The sequence below is a fragment of the Nelumbo lutea genome, chromosome 3 (genome assembly GCF_056320005.1).
Source record: "Nelumbo lutea isolate HS-2025 chromosome 3, American lotus-T2T, whole genome shotgun sequence".
NCBI classification, from domain to species: Eukaryota; Viridiplantae; Streptophyta; class Magnoliopsida; order Proteales; family Nelumbonaceae; genus Nelumbo; species Nelumbo lutea.
This window is the reverse complement of record NC_142686.1, coordinates 100457492-100475191: the sequence shown is the minus strand read 5'-3', so window position 1 is coordinate 100475191 and position 17700 is coordinate 100457492. Positions and strand designations below refer to the sequence as shown.

At 39.2% G+C, this 17700-nt stretch overlaps 1 protein-coding gene across 4 annotated transcripts in view; it reads right to left on the bottom strand.

Annotated features, from left to right (window-relative positions):
* LOC148867161 (gamma-glutamyl hydrolase 2-like) overlaps nucleotides 1-17700 on the bottom strand; it is a 63093-nt gene that overhangs the window by 31339 nt on the left and 14054 nt on the right. For 2 of the 4 annotated variants that reach the window (XR_016109966.1, XM_088978402.1), the window contains exons 4-5: nucleotides 11720-11814; nucleotides 11206-11266 (exon numbers count right to left, since the gene is read on the bottom strand). Coding sequence is in view for 2 of the 4 variants with exons in the window: in XM_088978402.1 (XP_088834528.1) it covers nucleotides 11206-11266; nucleotides 11720-11814 (156 nt within the window). In the remaining 2 variants the exon portion in view is untranslated. Of the gene's footprint in view, nucleotides 1-11193; nucleotides 11267-11719; nucleotides 11815-17700 lie in introns of all 4 variants that reach the window. The other 2 variants (XR_016109965.1, XM_088978401.1) reach the window with 1 other exon arrangement.

The window sequence follows — 17700 nt, the reverse complement described above, 5'->3', positions numbered from 1 at the left end:
CAAACCAGATAAATTGAAGAAAGGTTGGTAGTACCTCAAAGATTGCCTTCCAAGGGGAATTTGGAGCTGCATTGGAAGCTAGTTTTGCATCCCAACTGTTATCTACTTCACCATGAATGCTTTTAATGACCTTGTGCCACAACCTATCTACTTCACAAGGGAATCTCCACAGCCATTTCTCTAGAAGGGACTTATTTTTCTTTAATATGTTCCCTTACCTAGGCCACCCTGCTCCTTAGGGTACCAAACTTGCTCCCACTTCACTAAATGATCCTTCTTTTCATCGCTAGATTCCCACAAGAAATCCCTCATAATCTTCTTCAACTTCCTAGCTATTTTCACTAGGATCTTAAAGGTGGAGAGGAAATAAGTGGGCAGGTTTGTTGGGGTAGATTTTATCAAAGTGATTCTTCCCCCCTAGGAAATATAATTTCTCTTCCACATTGCCAACTTCTTTGTGAACCTCTCTAACACTTGCTTCCAAAACTTTCAGCTTTCGGGTTTCCCCCCAAGGGCATACCTAAGTATTCTAGAGGCCAGCTTTTCACTTCACAACCTAGCAAATTTGCCATGGCTTAGATGCCCCCCTCCCCAATGTTTATTCCAGCTACACAACTTTTTCCCCAATTCAACTTAGTTTGGAGGCCTGTTGAAACTTGTCCACCAAACCTTCCAAATTCCTTAAGCTGGATTCATCACAACTTTCATAAAAAATGATTGTATCATCAGCAAATTGCAAGTGAGAAACCACCACTTCTAAACTACCAATCCTCCAACCTTTAAACTAATTATCTTGGTCAGCCTTGATGATTTGTCTACTCAAGACCTCAGCCACAAAGGTGAATAAGAATGGGGATAAGGGATCACCCTGTCTGAATCCTCTACCCCATTCATCCTTTAATCCACAGTCTCCATTCATCTGGAAGAAATCCTTTGCTACCACATTCATCAAGCTCCATAAAACATTACAAATCACAATAAGAATCTTTTAAATGAAGAATTCTGAAGATGACGCTAAATATCACCTACACAAATCTATATAGATCTAACAAAACCACAAAGATAGTTGTCAAGGCAACGCCTAGGAAACAAGGCACCCTTGGAGGCTTGCCTCACCCAATTGCCAAGCAGTTTTGCACATTGTGTTATAAAATACTTTATATTCTTAATTTTTCGAGATTATAATTATAAAATAGACATTAAGTTGGAAACTAGTGTTGTAAATCTAGGGTTTGTATGAGATAGAAAGAAAGAAAGAGAGGAAGGAGAAGAAGAGGAATGTGTTGAGTGGTGTATTTTTTTGTTATTATTCACTCTCTCAAAAGGCACTTTATATTTTGAAACAAGAAATTACAAATAGGACCCCACTTGAGAGCCCAAATACAAAAAGAGTACAAAGGAAAGAGGTAAAGACTAAAAACACCCTTGCCTAAACTTTCTCAACGCTCCCCCTCAAGTTGAGCATATATGTCAATCATGCCCAACTTGGCAAGGTTCTTAGCAAACTTTGGGTGGTGAACACCTTTAGTGAGGCAATCGGCTAGTTGGTCTTCCAGTCTTACAAAAAGAAGGCAAATCTCTCCACTAGCAAGCATTTTTTTCTCTAATAAAGTGTTTGTCCACCTCGATATGCTTTGTACGATCATGTTGAACAGGATTGTGGGGAATGTTTATGGCTGTTTGATTGTCACAATATAGTCTCATTGGGATACCCGCTTGGATGCCCATCTCAGCCAATAAGGTTTTCAACCAAAGTAGTTCAGACACTCCATGAGCCATTGCCCTGTATTCTGCCTCAGCACTAGAACGAGCAACCACAGATTGTTTCTTCCTCCATGAAACCACATTCCCACCGACTAATGCACAATAACCAGATGCTGATCTTCTATCATCAATGGACCCTACCCAATCCGCATCTGTGTAAGCCTCAATCTTTAGATGGTTGTGGTTAGAATACAACATCCCTTTACTAAAATTCTATTAACTGCCTACATATGAGAGGTCCTAGGTTCATGCATATATTGGTTAACCACTCCGATAGCAATAGGATATGTCAGGTTTAGTCAAATAGAGATACAAAAGGCGGCCCACCAATCTTTGATATACCCCTCTGTCTGGAAAAGCTTCTCCGTCAATAGCACTCAACTTGTGGTTGGGATCAATTGGAGTTTCTACAGGTTTACACCCTAATTTCCCAACTTCATGAAGCAAGTCAAGTCCATATTTCCTTTGTGACAGAAAAATTCCCTTCTTAAATCTTGCAACTTTAATGCCAAGAACGTATCGAAGATCACCAAGGTCCTTAAATGAATTAAGTGTGGTTTACCTAAGATTGAGAAAACCCAATCTTTAAGATAGCATTTTTGAACTTGTCAAACCAAGCTCTGGAAGATTGCTTGAGCCCATACAAGGACTTCTTCAAGCGACAAACTTTTCCTTCACTGTTAAGAAAGCTCACCCCAGGAGGTAAGTTTTTTTTTATAAGATACGATAACTTTCATTAGAGATAAATTAACCTGAAATACAGAATTCAACCCTTATTAGAAAAGGTTGATCCAATAAACATCAAACATTACAGCACTGCCCAAAAAAGACTCTCCCTTGCAGTCCCTTGTTTTGCTAGAGCGCCAGCAAAACCATTTGCTGATCTCCAAACACCCACCTCCCTTGTTATGCTAAGAATTTCCCTTATCAGCTGTCCATATTGCCAAATTCCCAGTTGTCCTGATTGCATCCACCCAATTACCAACTTGGAGTCTCCCTCTATCTCAATTTGTTGTAGCCCCAACTGTTTGGCCAGTTTTACACCTTGATGTAGTGCCAAGGTTTCCGCTCTTAAGGAATCTCCAACTCCTACTGGACCTGAAAACAAAGCCATTATCTTGCCTTCATTATCTCTGAAAACACCTCCTATACCAGATGGGCCTGGATTACCTATAGAGCTTCCATCAAAGTTCATTTTCACCCTTTGTTGTGCCGGTGGGGACCAAACTTCCTGTATCATAGCTTTGGAGGTAGTAGTAGATGCCACAATATCCCAACTTCTATAAATGTTTTCAATTGAGAAATCCTTAAAAAGATCACAGGATTTCAACCAATGGATAACCTTAGTAGCAATTCCTTCCACAACCTCTTCCTTGGATCTACATCTGCCTTTAAAGATCCTATTGTTTCTTTCCTCCCACACTGACCACAATACAGCAGCTCTAGTGGCTCTCCACATAATCCTTCCACGAACCGTTGGTTGCCTGTAAAAAGTTGGATCAAAGAGGTTCACCACGCTTAAGGAGGGAGTCCACCTGTAGCCAGAGAGAGAAGAAAATCAAGACCAAATAAAGAACACAAAGGGACATGAGATTAGTAAATGTGAAATCGTCTCACCATAACCCAAATAGAGGTAACAAACATAGGGGGAGAGGCACATATTTTGCCTCTTTTTCTGCAATAAATCCAAGGTGTTGATTTTTTGGAGTACCACTTCCCAACAAAAGGCCTGAATTTTATTTAGGGGGTACAGGGCTACCCCACACCTCCTTTGAAGGAAAGTTCCCTACAAGGTTAGAGGTCTAAAGCAAAATGTTATAAAAAGAAGAGCAATTGAAAAAACCAGAAGGGGAAGGTTTCCAAATTCTGCTATCTCTACAGGACTGATCAAGAAAAACTTCCCCTAAATGAGTGATCAAATCATCAACCATCCCCATTTCAGAATCCTTTAGACCTATTCTCAAGCCCAAATCCCAGGAGTTATCAACAAACACTGAGAAATCACTTTTCTTTTGTTTTCAGACAAGGAGTAAATAGAAGGAAATCTATCTCTAAGGGAGTTTTCACCAACCCAAACATCTTCCCAAAACAAGACTTTATTTCCAGCACAGACATCATATTTGAAATGAGGAAGCATAAGAGGCGAAATACCTTGAATAGCTTTCCAAGGAGAACACTGAGAAGCCCCGGGATCGAGTTCTGCATCCCAGTCGTTATCTGCCAATCCATGAATACTAACAATCACTCTAGGCCAAAGTCTGTCATGTTCCATCGATAGTCTCCAAATCCATTTCCCTAGCAAAGCCATGTTTCTTAATCTTATATTTCCTAACCCAAAGCCTCTATCATCCCTGCTCCTAGAAACCACCTCCCACTTTACTAAGTGATCCTTCTTAGTATCCCCTAGTTCCCACAAGAAATCCCTCATTATCTTCTCTAGATGATTAGCTACTTTCATTGGTACTCTAAAGGTAGACAGGAAATAAACTAGCATGTTTGCTAAGGTTGACTTGATTAAGGTTATCCTACCCCCTAAAGAGATGTAATTCCTCTTCCAATTTGCTAACCTCTTGAAGAATCTTTCAATTATAGGGTACCAAAAACTCTCAACCATTGGGTTCCCTCCCAGTGGTAGCCCCAAATATTGTAAAGGCCAACCCCCCACTTCACACCCCAAAATCCTAGCTAGGGAATCCACCTCCTCTCCGCGTAGATTGAGCCCTGCCACAACTTTTTCCCCAATTCACTTTAAGATTGGACTTCCTTTCAAATTGAAGCACTAGACTCTTTAAGTTCCATAATTCCCCTTCCTCCCCGTCACAAAACAAGATGATGTCATCTACAAATTGTAAGTGTGTAATCACCACCTCCTCCCTACCAATCCTCCAACCTCTTATCAAATTGTTAGCATCGGCCCTCGAAATCATGGCACTCAACACATCAGTTACTAGGGTAAAGAGGAATGGGGACAATGGACCTCCTTGCCTAATACCCCTCTTTGCAGGAAAGAAACCCCTAGCTACATCATTCACCAATATTGAGAAATGACATGAACACATTGTCATATGCCTTTTCCCAACTGCACCATCTCTAGTAAAAAATCCCAGTCCACCATGTCATATGCCTTTTTAAGATCCAATTTGCAAACCAACCCCTTTTCCTTTCTCCTCCTCTTCACCTCAACACATTCATTGACAATAAGTATTTGATCTACAAATCATCTTCCTTCTACAAAGGCCCTTTGATACGGTGAGATTAGAGACAGGAGGATCATTTTTAATCTTAGCGCTAGGACCTTAGAGATGATCTTATACATGCTTCCCACCAGGCTTATAGGTCTGAAATCCTTTGATTGGAGAGTGTCCTTCTTCTTAGGAACCAAGGCGATAAAAGTTGCATTTGCTCCCGAGTTAAATTTGCCTCTCTGATAGAACTCTTCAAAAACCTCCAACAAGTCCTCTCTAATTATCTCCCAATAATCTTGATAGAAGGCCATCGAAAAACCATAAGGCCAGGAGCTTTAGCTCGACCCATGGAGAAGATTGCATTTCTCACTTCTTGGGCCTCAAATCTTCTTTCCAAAGATTCCAATAAGACACTATCTTCCACCCTCCACTTCAAGTTCTCTAAGCTCTCACTAGGTTTTCCTAGGTTTTCATACACTAATTTGAAGTAATTAACCAAAACTTGAGCTATATCATCTTCCCTTGTCAGCAATTGCCCATCCCACTCCAATTTTGAAAGAAAATTCTTCTTTCTCCTCCCATTTGCCAACGAATGAAAAAACCTTGTATTGATGTCCCCTTCCTTTAGCCATTTGCACCTGGATTTTTGTCTCTAACTTCCTCTTGGAGGTAAGTTCATATACACTTCCTCTTGTAAGTCCCCATTGAGGAAAGCATTCTTCACATCCATTTGATATAAAGACCAAGAGTAATGGGCAACAAGAGACATGATCACACGAATAGAGTTCATTTTAGCAAATAGAGCAAAGGTTTCTAGATAATTAACGCCATAAGTTTGTATGTATCCTTTGGCTACAAGCCAAGCTTGGCTTTGTACCTCTCAATTGAGCCATCTGCCTTGTGCTCAACAGTGTGGACCCACTTACACCCAATAGGAGTCTTATCCTTCGGACAAGGAACAACCTCCCAACTCTAGTTCTTTATTAGGACCTCCATCTCTTGGTTCATAGCTTCCTTACAGTGAAGGGACTGCATTGTCTCTATAACACTACATGGGATGGAAACAAAAGAGATGGCAAAAATATAGGCACAATAGGAAGGTGAGAAAGCAATATAAGACACATAATTAGTAATAGGATACTTGCCACATGTCCTCTTCCCTTTTCGAATGGCAATAAGAAGATCAAGGTCAGGATCAATAATAGAGTTATCAGGAGGTTCAAGATTACTCGAGTCTAGGAGAATAGAAAGTGATGGGCATTCTACTTCAGGAGCCACCCTCTTACTGCGCCCGATGAAAAACTACTGTTAGGACCGAAGTTGATACACAAGAAGAGGAGGAGGAGGAAGATAAGGAATAACATTATTACAGGGAAGAGAGAGAGGAGAAGGAGAAACATAAGAGACAGGGATAGGAAGGCAAAAGGGAGTCCGATCTTCACTTGCATTTTCCCCCTAAAGAAGACGGGATGACTGGAAAAAAGATGAGGACTCTAAAAAGGTAACATCCTTAGAGACATATCTCTTGCCAGAGAGAACATCAAAGCATCTATAGCCTTTATGGACAAGAGAATAACCGAGGAAGACACATTTAACTGACTTAGGATCAAACTTACGTCGAAAAGGACTTATATCATGAACAAAACAAACACAACAAAGGATTTTAAGGAGGAGATTGAAAAGAGGTTCATTAGGAAATAGAAGTTGATGAGGAGACTGAAAATTAAGGGTCCTTGAAGGATGTCTGTTGATGAGATAAACAGATGTCTCAACAGCATCACCCTAGAAACGAGTGGGAACATGAGTCTAGAACAGTAAACCTCGAGCAACTTCAACCACATGCCAATTCTTCCTTTCAGCTACCCCATTTTGTTGTGGAGTATGACTACACGAACTCTAGTGAATAATGCCCCGATCTTCAAGAAATCTATGCAAATGATGTTCAAAGTATTCCTTGGCATTGTCAAATCTTATTATCTTAACTCTTTTCTCAAACTGTCTCTACCATATTCATGAAGTTTTGAACCACCATAGGAACTTCATCTCGACTTTTCATCAAGTAGAGACATGTATACCAACTGTAGTCATCAATGAAGAGGATGAAGTATTTATACCCACCCATGCAAGAGATGGCGTATGGGCCCCAAATATCAGTATGAATCAAATGAAAAGCAACATTACCTCTTTTACTACTAGCAAAATATGTGGTTCTACATTGTTTTGATAGATGAAAAACTTCACGTTCAAAGATCAACTTTGACACTGAATCAAACAAGTTTGGAAACAAAAGTTTTACAAAATTGAAAGACATATGACCAAGACGGCAATGCCATAATTTCAAAAGACTCATTTTCACATTTGAACAAGACTTAGTCTGGCTCGATAATCCATGCTCTTAAGGTCCATCAAAGAGGTAGACACCATCAACTTCATGCCCACTTCCAATCATCTTCCCCGTGCTCAGGTCCTGAAAAACACAATGGGTAAGAAAAAAAGTCACTAAGCAATTATGGGATTTTGTAAGAGAACACTAACAGACAACTTTTATGTAATTGGGGCACATGAAGAACTGATTCAAGAGAAAGGTTATGAGTGAGTCTAACTTCACCCTGACCTGAAATAGGGGTCCGATATCCATCAACAACAGTAATCTTGCCCGTCCCTAGGGTTAACTTATATGAGGTAAAATGTGAAGGCATACCAGTCATATGGGCACTGACCCCAGAGTCTACAATCCAAGGACTAAAAGATGTGGAACAAGCAAGTGCAATACCTGTCTTGGCATAAGAACTAGATGGATTACTAAGTCCAGAACCAAGTGAGGATGATGTACCACCCTTTTCCAGCTACAACATATATTCATGAGTTTGTCCATTACATCAAAGGAGTCAAGAACATCAAAAGGTTGAACATCATTACCAACTGTAGCCAAGTGAGCATTTCCCTTCCTCTCGGTTTTGTATTTTTTTGTTTTAAGTGAAGATTGAGCTTCCAACACTTTTCCTTAGTATGTCTTGGCTTTTTGCAATAATCACAAATCACATCCTCAATCTTCTCAATAACAGGGTGCTTACTAGTATTTTGCTTGGATCGAGATGACATAAAGGCAGAGTGATCAATCATAGGAGGTTGCATCATGGCTATCCTTCTACTATCTTCCCCTTGTACAAGGGATTACGCAGAAGCAAGAGTGACAATGTCGACACTAAGAATATGTTGCCTAGTAAAATCAAACTCTACATTCAAGCAAGCCAAGAAATCAAAGACTCTATTCTCCTCTATATACTTTCGATATTGCTCACCATTTTCAGGGTCCTTCCATACAAGAGTCTTCAGGTGCTCCATTTCTTCCCAGATAGATTGTAGAGAAGAGAAATACATAGCCATAGATCTCTCCCCCTGACGCATACTACAAGCTTCCCTCCGAAGCTAGTACATTCTAGTAGTATTATTAACTTGAGAATAAGTGGCAACAACTCAATCCCAAATATCTTTGGCCGTTGGAAGAAACATGTAGTTTTAGGCAATATGAGGTTGCATTGAACAAATCAACCATGACATTACAAGGGAGTTATGAGTTATCCTGTTCCCACTCTGCATATTTCAGATCTTTCAGATTTGGCTTCACCTCCTTTCCTGTGATGAATCCCAATTTACCTCTCCCAATAATGGTAAGTTCAGCAAATTGGGACCACTCTAAAAAGTTGGTTCTATCAAGTTTAACAGTAGTTATCATACCACTAAAAATGTTTGCACTTCCCGGGAACACACTAGAAACCATTTGTACATCCTTAGATGATTCCATAATCTATCAAAACACTTTTGCGTCAACGAAAAGGGGCCCCAAATACTTAAGCACAGCTAATGATCCAAGAAACTAGGCCACCACACGGTTAAGAGGAAAAAAAAAAGGCCAAAAATCTAAGTTGGCTCCAAAATAGAAGAAGAAAATCTCCCAAAATTTGTCTAGGGCTCAGAAAAATATGGGACCACTTCTCGTTGCTCCAAGGTAAAAAACGACCTGAATGGTCTAGGTTTTGCAGCAGAAAATTTGATTAAACAAAGTGTTCAAGACTCAACATCATATCTGGATTCTTTGCGATTTTCTGCTCGAAAAATTTACTAAAATTCATAGAAGCTTCAAACAAAGACAAGAGTCATACCAAAAATCTTCTAAAATCAGGGTGAATCAAACCATATATGACTCATGTGTTGCCGACACCTGTATGGACTGTTGACATCATCCGGCGGCGGTTTGACATCAGCAGTTCATCTCGTGAAAGAGAGTAATCAAGAAAGGTATTCCCAAGTGCCATTACCCGCTCTGGTACCAAGTTGGAAACTAGTGTTGTAAATCTAGGGTTTGTATGAGAAAGAAAGAAAGAAAGAAAGCAAGAAAGAGAGAAAAGAGAAGAAGATGAATGTGTCGATTGGTGTGTTTTTTGGTTACTGTTCACACCCTCAAAAGGCACTTTATATTTTTAAACAAGAAATTACAAAGAGGCCCCTACTTAGGCGCCCAAATACAAAAAGAGTACAAAGGGAAGAGGTAAAGACTAAAAACACCCTTGCCTAAACTTTCTCAACACATTATTAAACTAAAATATTCATTTTGTGTGTTATATACTAATTTCTTTTTATTATTTTCTTATTTGCTATGTTTAATCAACGCAAACATTGCTAAATGGTGTATTGAACCCTCAAAGACTTCAAAACCTGAACCAATAAGGAAGAACTTAAAATTTTGTCTAATCCATAGATCTTCTTCTTCCACTTTTCTTTTCTTATTTTCCTATAACAAAAATAGGGCTTCAACCCTATATTTTTTGGATTTTCCTTTCTTTATTCATTTTTCTCCATGAATATGCTGATTTTCTATACTTAAACATGAAGTTTATACTTTTCTTATGAAAATTATGGATAATTATTAAGGAAAATATGGCTATGGAACCTAGATAACTACCCTAGAATGTCTTTTACTTAAAAAAATCCATTGCCTAGGTGACTAGGTGATAAGGTGCCCCCCTATCGCCTAGCCTCGCCTTGGTGCCTTGAAAACTATGACCACAAAGATTTATAATCTTTTAAAGATCCTATAAGGCTGGATGTGGACCTAATGTAGCCCAAATATTGATCCATTAGTCCATTTTGAAGCCCAAAATCAATATTCTTTTTATTACTTCACCTCCATGCTTGCAAGTATTAATTGGCTAATTCCCCATGAGAAGAGGATATAGATCTTCCAAGACAAATATAAGCCAACTGATGCAGCCAAAGGCATTTAATTCAAATTATAAAAGGGACACCCTTGGGATAACTTCAAAGGAATCGGATTGACAGTTTGTCTACATCCCAATGGGTTGTGTCCCAGTCCAGAAAAGAGCAATTTCTAGACATTTAATTCTGGCTAACACTTTCCAGTATCTAAAAAGGATGTTAGGATCTTCAGATGTGAGCAGTCAAAACTTGAAGTGTATTGCTCTAGTGTGTCAATCAGAAACCCTTCTCATCATTTTTTTTTTTTTGAAGTGAAAAAAGGTTGCTTTCTTTCAGAAAAGAAGAGGGGGGATGTACATGATGAAATTTTATGATTGACACTCCAGTGTGTCAATCAGCAACCTTTCTCATCAATTTTATCATCTGTTAATGTTCATATATGCTCTATTTCACCGAAATGATTGTTGGATGGTTATGCCAGCACGGCACCATGAGCAGAGGGGCTTCTACCTACAGAATATCAGCTATAAGCTATGTATCTCTTGTAAAGTGCATTTGACTCACTTCTAGTGAAGGGTTTTGTAGTTTTTCGCATTAACTCTGATCATGGTCAATAATAATATTAAAAAAAAAAAAGGAGACAGAAGCCAGTAAAGCAACCATAACTTCCTAGTCAGACAAACTTCAGTTTCTGTTAAGGGAACTAATACATCATGTGATAATCCAACGTTTTATAAGGAATCTCCAAAATCTAATTGCATAGTTTCAGAAGTTAACTATCACAAATCAAACAAAGGTTGACAAAAATTTTATGATTATCAACCACCACAGCACTACTACTCTGCCTGTAGCTCTGTGTCCAAGGCCCTGATTTTGTGTTTTGCTTGTCTAATGATTAAAAAAATGAAAAAAGGGTTCTTAGTGCACTCCTAAGACTAGATGAGTCACATGAATCAGTGAAAATTGGTAAAGACAATATCCGCTAAAATGTTACTAAGAAACCCTGAAATGTCCAGTGATATCATACAATGAGAATCACCTGATGGTGTTGCATGACAAGGCAATCTGTTGTCAACTTTTTTAACAATTCTGGCGGAAATCTGCATAACCAGCAATGAATAATATGATAGCATCTAGAAGAATGACATTTCCTATTTGAGCAGACAAATTGATAAGACTGAAGAGAATATTAACATATTGAAATAAATAACAGAATATCCCACTTTCTCTCCCTGTATGCACATTTGAGGGTAATAGAGGGAATTAACAAGAATGTTTTTAATGATGGGTAAGATGTGGTTATACCATGTTTTCTATTATCTTCACTTTGCACATTAGATAACACAAGAATAGCTTAAGAATACAAAAGAAAATAAATTTCTACATTTGCAACACATTTTCTATAATAAATGCCAACATGACCATAAGAATATCTCTCTTGAACAAATGCAATATAAAACATGGCTACAAATTATTGAAACAAAGAGATTTGAGAAGAGCACAACTCTCATGAATGTAATATGTGAAAATGATACACATATAAGAAAATATACCTTTGAAAAACAGTGCCTTCAATATTTGATTTTTCTGTGAATTGAAGAGTAGATGCCTGATCTAATGCATTAAATCGTTCAAGAATGCCATCATCCTAAAAGAACAGAATGAAATAGAAGTTCATATGAGAAGACAAATATTTATTTCTCTGGATTCCTTAACAAAATGGTGGAAATGTCCTAAAATCACAAATTAGACTAGCCCAGTAACCACATAAAAGAGACTGCCAAATGTCAACACAAACATGTTTTTTTTATATGTAGTGAATGATTTTATTAAAGATTAGAAAACACAAATGATACACGGAGAAAGCTTCCCACAATGAGGCTCGAGATGCAGCCTCAGATCAATACAAAAAGTTACAATTTAGCCCCAAAAATCTGATTCCTATGCACCCCTTGCTTAGCTAGAGAATCTACTAATCCATTTTGCCTATCTTCTTTCCCATTGAAAGTGGACTGGCATATTTGTAGTTAGCCATCTGAATTTGCAAGGCCCCCTTATAGGATCAGCAGCAATTTCTGGTTCCTTTAACCACCCAATTACCAGCTTGGAGTCACCTTCGATTAAAAGTTGTTCACAATTCAGTTATATGGAAAATTCTGCTCCTTGTAACACTGCTTGGATTTCTGCATTAACTGAATTCTCCACTCCTATAGGATCAGAATATAAAGCAACAATTAGTCCCTCTGCGTTTATAAACATTCCCCCAATACCAGAAGGCCCCAGATTGCCTAAGGCCCTAAGCTGCTACCATCAAAATTGAGCTTGATGACCCCCTCTTCAGGAGGTTTCCACTCCACTGACAGTTTAATCTCACAATACAACTTTTGGCAACCGCTTCCTAGTTTCCCCATAAATCATCAAAAGAGAAGGAAGAAAGGAGTTCCAAAGTCTTCACCCAGTTAATTCACAACATAAACAAAAGACATACAGAAAAAGAAACATGGTTCAATTTATTTATTTAAAGATGTAGGCCCCTATCTGTTGTAGGCTATACATTCTTATTGTTAAACCATGTATTAGCCCTTAAGGATATGAACATCAGCTCATCTAGTGGAATATAAATGCCGATAACTTTTGCAGGTATAATAAAAACTCTTGGGATATGCATTCGCCATCTAATATTTTTTTAATAATTGCATTCGCCATCTAATATTAAACTATCATAAAACAACCACCTGAAATATAAGAAATTATTGACTAGTATATCAAATAAAGATGTCAGGAAGAGCAAAATACAGATTTACACAAATCAATAAACACCATAAAAGATGTTTGCTGGAACACGGCAGCCAAAGAAGAAGAAGAAGAGAAGAAGATTTGAGAATGGTGGCTCTACTACTTCAGCCGGCCCTACAATCTTATATAGATGTTTACAAAATAATGTTACGTGAATGAACTAGAATGCCCCTTGATTAGTGATGGGACACCTAGACAAATAAAACATTAAACAAGTTTAGGCCCAATAACTAAGGACTTAAGACACAAATATGACTAACATAAACACTAAATCAGCCGAACCAACACTCCCCCTCAAGCTAAGCATGGATGTCAGTCACGTTTAGCTTGCCAAGTAAGTCTAAGAATTTCGTTGAAGCTAGTCCTTTTGTTAGCACATCTGCAATCTGCATCTCGGAAGGAGTATAAGGAATGCAAAGTTCCCCTGAGACTATTCTTTCTCTAACGAAGTGTCGGTTAATCTCAATATGCTTTGTCCTATCATGTTGCACTAGGTTATTTGCAATGTTGATGGCAGCCTTGTTGTCACAGTACAGCCTGAGAGGACACTCGACTTTCATCCCGAGCTCACCAAGAAGGGTCCTAAGCCACAGTAGTTTAGCAACACCATGAGCCATAGCTCGATATTCAGCCTCTGCACTTGATCTAGCAACCACATTCTGCTTTTTACTTCACCATGTAACCAGATTCCCTCCAACAAATGTGCAATACCCAGAAGTAGACTTCCTGTCTCCAACAGAACCGGACCAATCTGCATCAGTATACGCTTCAATTTCAATTTTATTGTTTTTTTTAACAGAATTCTTTTTCCTGGGCAAGTCTTCAAGTACCTAAGAATCCTTTCCGCTGCTCTCATATGAGAAATTTTTGGAGAGTGCATGAACTGGTTGACAACATGTACAGCATAAGCAATATCTTGTCGAGTGAGAGACAGATATATCAACTTCCCTACCAGTTTTTGGTATCTCTCTTTATCAAGGTAGTCCTCTCCTACTGATTCCTGTAGACCATGGTTCTGTCCTATTAAAGTATCTGCTGGTCTACACCCCATCATACATGTCTCCTCTAGAAGATCAAGGACATACTTCCATTGACATATATAAATGCCCTCTTGTAACCTAGCGACTTCAATTCCAAGGAAGCATCTCAGATGGCCCAAGTCTTTGATCTCAAACTCAGAAGCCAAGAACTCCTTTAATCTTTTTATCTCTTTCAGATCATCCCCAGTAATCACCATATCATCCACATAGACGATGAGTGTCGTAAGTTTGCTATTCTGTTTCCTTATGAACAAGGTATGATCTGCACCACTTTGAGTGTATCCCACTCTCTTCATGGCCCCACAAATCTTCTCAAACCAAGCCCGAGGAGACTGCTTAAGACCATATAATGCTTTCCTCAGTTTACACACTTTCCCATGAATACCTCTTCACGTAGATCGCCATTTAGGAAAGCGTTCTTCACATCCAACTGATGTAGCTCCCATGAGAAGTTTGCGGCTAATGACAATAAAACCCGGATTGTGTTGAGCTTCGCGACTGGAGCAAAGGTCTCTTTGTAGTCAATCCATTCCTTTTGAGTAAACCCCTTTGCCACAAGTTTGGCCTTGTATCTTTCAATGGATCCATCCTCCCTATGCTTTACAGTGAACACCCACTTGCATTCCACAGTGCACTTCCCTTCTACTAGATCCACTAATTCCCAAGTCCTTGCTTTCATTAAGGCTTTCACTTCTTCATTCAAAGCCTCTCTCCATCTTAGGTCAGACACTGCCCCTGAGTACCTAGTAGGGACATGCATGGAGGAGAGAGCAGATACAAAGGAATAATAACGAGGAGATAAACATGAGTAAGAAACAAATTCACTAATAGGGTGTCGAACGGGTAGACTTACGAAGAGCAATAGGGAGATCCAAATCAGAAGTATGAGTGATAAGATTACCTGGAGTTGCTGAGACAGATTGATCCGAGTCTGATTGGTTGCTACCATGTGTTAGAGGATCTTTTTTCCTTCTGTTGTAGGTGATTCTTATATCTTTTTGTTGCCTACTAGTGTCCTCAGTTACATCTGCAGCATCAAGAGTGGTAACAAGTGCAATGGGAGCCTCACTAGGTTCACCCGGGATGCTACAACTAGGAGGATCAAGAGGAAAATATGGAAGGCCCGAGGTAGAAAGAGGCACAAAAAAAAGGGGGAAGAAGAATCCTCTTCCATCCCACTAGTCTCCCCCTAAAGAGGATTCTGGGAAGAATGAAAATAAGATTGAGACTCAAAAAATACCACATCTTTTGTGACGTATTTCTTCTTGGTGACGGGATCATAACATTTATAACCCTTCTATGTAAGAGAGTACCCTAGAAAGATTCATTTCGTAGCCCTAGGATCCAACTTGGTCTTCTTTGGATCCTTTACATGTATAAAACATACACAACCAAAGACTCTTGGTGGAAGAGAAAAGTCTGGAAGATTAGGGCAAAGGACAGAGAAAGGAGTTTTCATACCCAACACCTTAGATGGCATCCGATTTATCAAATATGATGCGGTAAGGACTACTTGAGACCAATAGTGCTTGGGAACCTTGTGTTGAAATAGTAAAGCACGAGCGGTCTCCAATAAGTGTCTATTTTTGCGCTCAGCAACCCCATTCTGTTGAGGGGTACTAGCACAAGATGACTAATGTAGCATGCCAGCATCCTCCATGAACAGGTTCAAGGATCTTTCAAAATATTCAGCAGCATTGTCTGAACGGAATTGCTTAATCTTCTTGCCAAATTGAGTTTCAATCATTTTACAAAATGCCATAGTTATCCGTGACACTTCATCACGTCCTTTTAACAAGTAGATCCATATGCATCGTGAGTAGTGATCAATAAAACTGATAAAGTAACGAAAGCCATCTACAAAAACAAGAGGTGAAGGGCCCCAAACATTAGAGTGGACCAAATCAAAAGGAGCTTGAATTTCATTACTAGAAATTGGATAAAGAGTTCTACATTATTTTGACAACCGACACACTTCACAAACTAAACTTTGACTTGAAATACCCTTGAATAATTCAAGAAACAGCCCTTGCAATGATGAAAAAGGTAAATGACCTAGCCTAGCATGCCACAAGTGTAACCTAGCTATTGACTCCTCATTATTCTGACTACTGGCAGTAGATGTTTGTAAGGCCGAACTGATGTTTGCATCAAAATAGTAAAGACCTCCACACTCATGACCGGAATCATTCTCTTCGTCAATCTGTCCTGAAAGACACAATGAGTAGGAAAGAAAGTTATGCTACAGTTTAAATTCTTGGTAAGCTTTGAAACAGATAAGAAATTGAAAGTAAGATTGGGAACATGTAGAACAGATTTAAGAGAGAGGTCCTTGCTTAGGTCAACCCCCCTCTTTCCCAGAGATGGTGGAGAGAGAACCGTCAGCAACTCTCATCTTATCTTGGCTAGACATCAATTGATAAGAGGAAAATAAAGAGGACATGTGTGTCATGTGGTCAGTTGCACCAGAATCAATAATCCAAGAAGCAGAGTCAATAGAACTAGTTGCACTATAAGCAGAGACAATACTTGATCTGGCAAGGGAGGTGGAAGCAAGGGAATTAGTCCTTAGACGGGTTAAGGCCCGGCTAAGGACCTCTACCTCATCAGTAGTGAAACCCAAGGACCCGGATGCGGAGGAATTAGTAGTCTGTCCCATGGGAGAAGATGCAACTGTAGATGTGTTCTTCGAGCTATCACCACTGTGACTAGTAACAAGGTTCCCACTTGTTTGATTCTTCTGGTGCTTCTTGTCTTTCCTTAACGCAACTAGTTTCAGATGAGGATAAAGAACCCAACAAGTCTCTTTTACATGCCTTTCACCTCCACAATGAGTGCACTTAAGATGCCTCTTGTCTGAATGCTTGTTCCCCTTTTGGTTTGAAGAAATCAAGGCTGAATGTTCAACAGGCTGTTCAACTAGTTGTATTTGAGTGTCAACTTGCATCTCTTTCCTCCTAACCTCTTCATTCCTCACTAGATAATAGACATGATGTAAATCTGACATTTCATCCCTTCCCAAAATTTGAGACCTTATGCTCTCATACATTGGGTCTAAACCAGCCAAGAACTTAAAGGCTCTACCCTCTTCAATTTGTTTATCATGCCTCTCCTTGTCTTTTGCATTCTCCCAATCAAGAATAAGATGATGATCAAGTTCTTCCCATAGTCCTTCTAGGGTTGAAAAATACGTTGCAATTGTCATATCTCCCTGTCTCAATGCAGCAATGTCTTGGTTTAGCCTATAAATTCTGGCATTGTTCTTTCTTTCTCCATAAGTTTTAGAAACTTTCTCCCAAATCTTAGCAGCAGTGAGAAAGTGTTGAACAGTCCTGGCCACTCTTGGAGTCATCAAAGCAAGCAGCCAGGACATAACGGTAGCATTTTCCTTATGCCATACTGCGTACTCCGCACTACCCACTTCAGGTTCCTTCTTCTGTCCATCTAAATAACCCGTGAGTTCCCATAAGTAATGAAGAGCATGGCTGAAACAGACCATTCTCTGAAGTTGTATTCATTCAACAACACACTGGTGATCTGCAAGTTGTGCAGATTTGGATTTTCCAGATTAGGAGACCTACGACCAGTTCTATTATCCCTAGAAGACACTTCTCCCGATATTGAAGACATCTCCTTCCTCTTACAGTGATCACAATTGAAAACTCAGTACAAAGAACACTATTTCAGACTTACCGAAG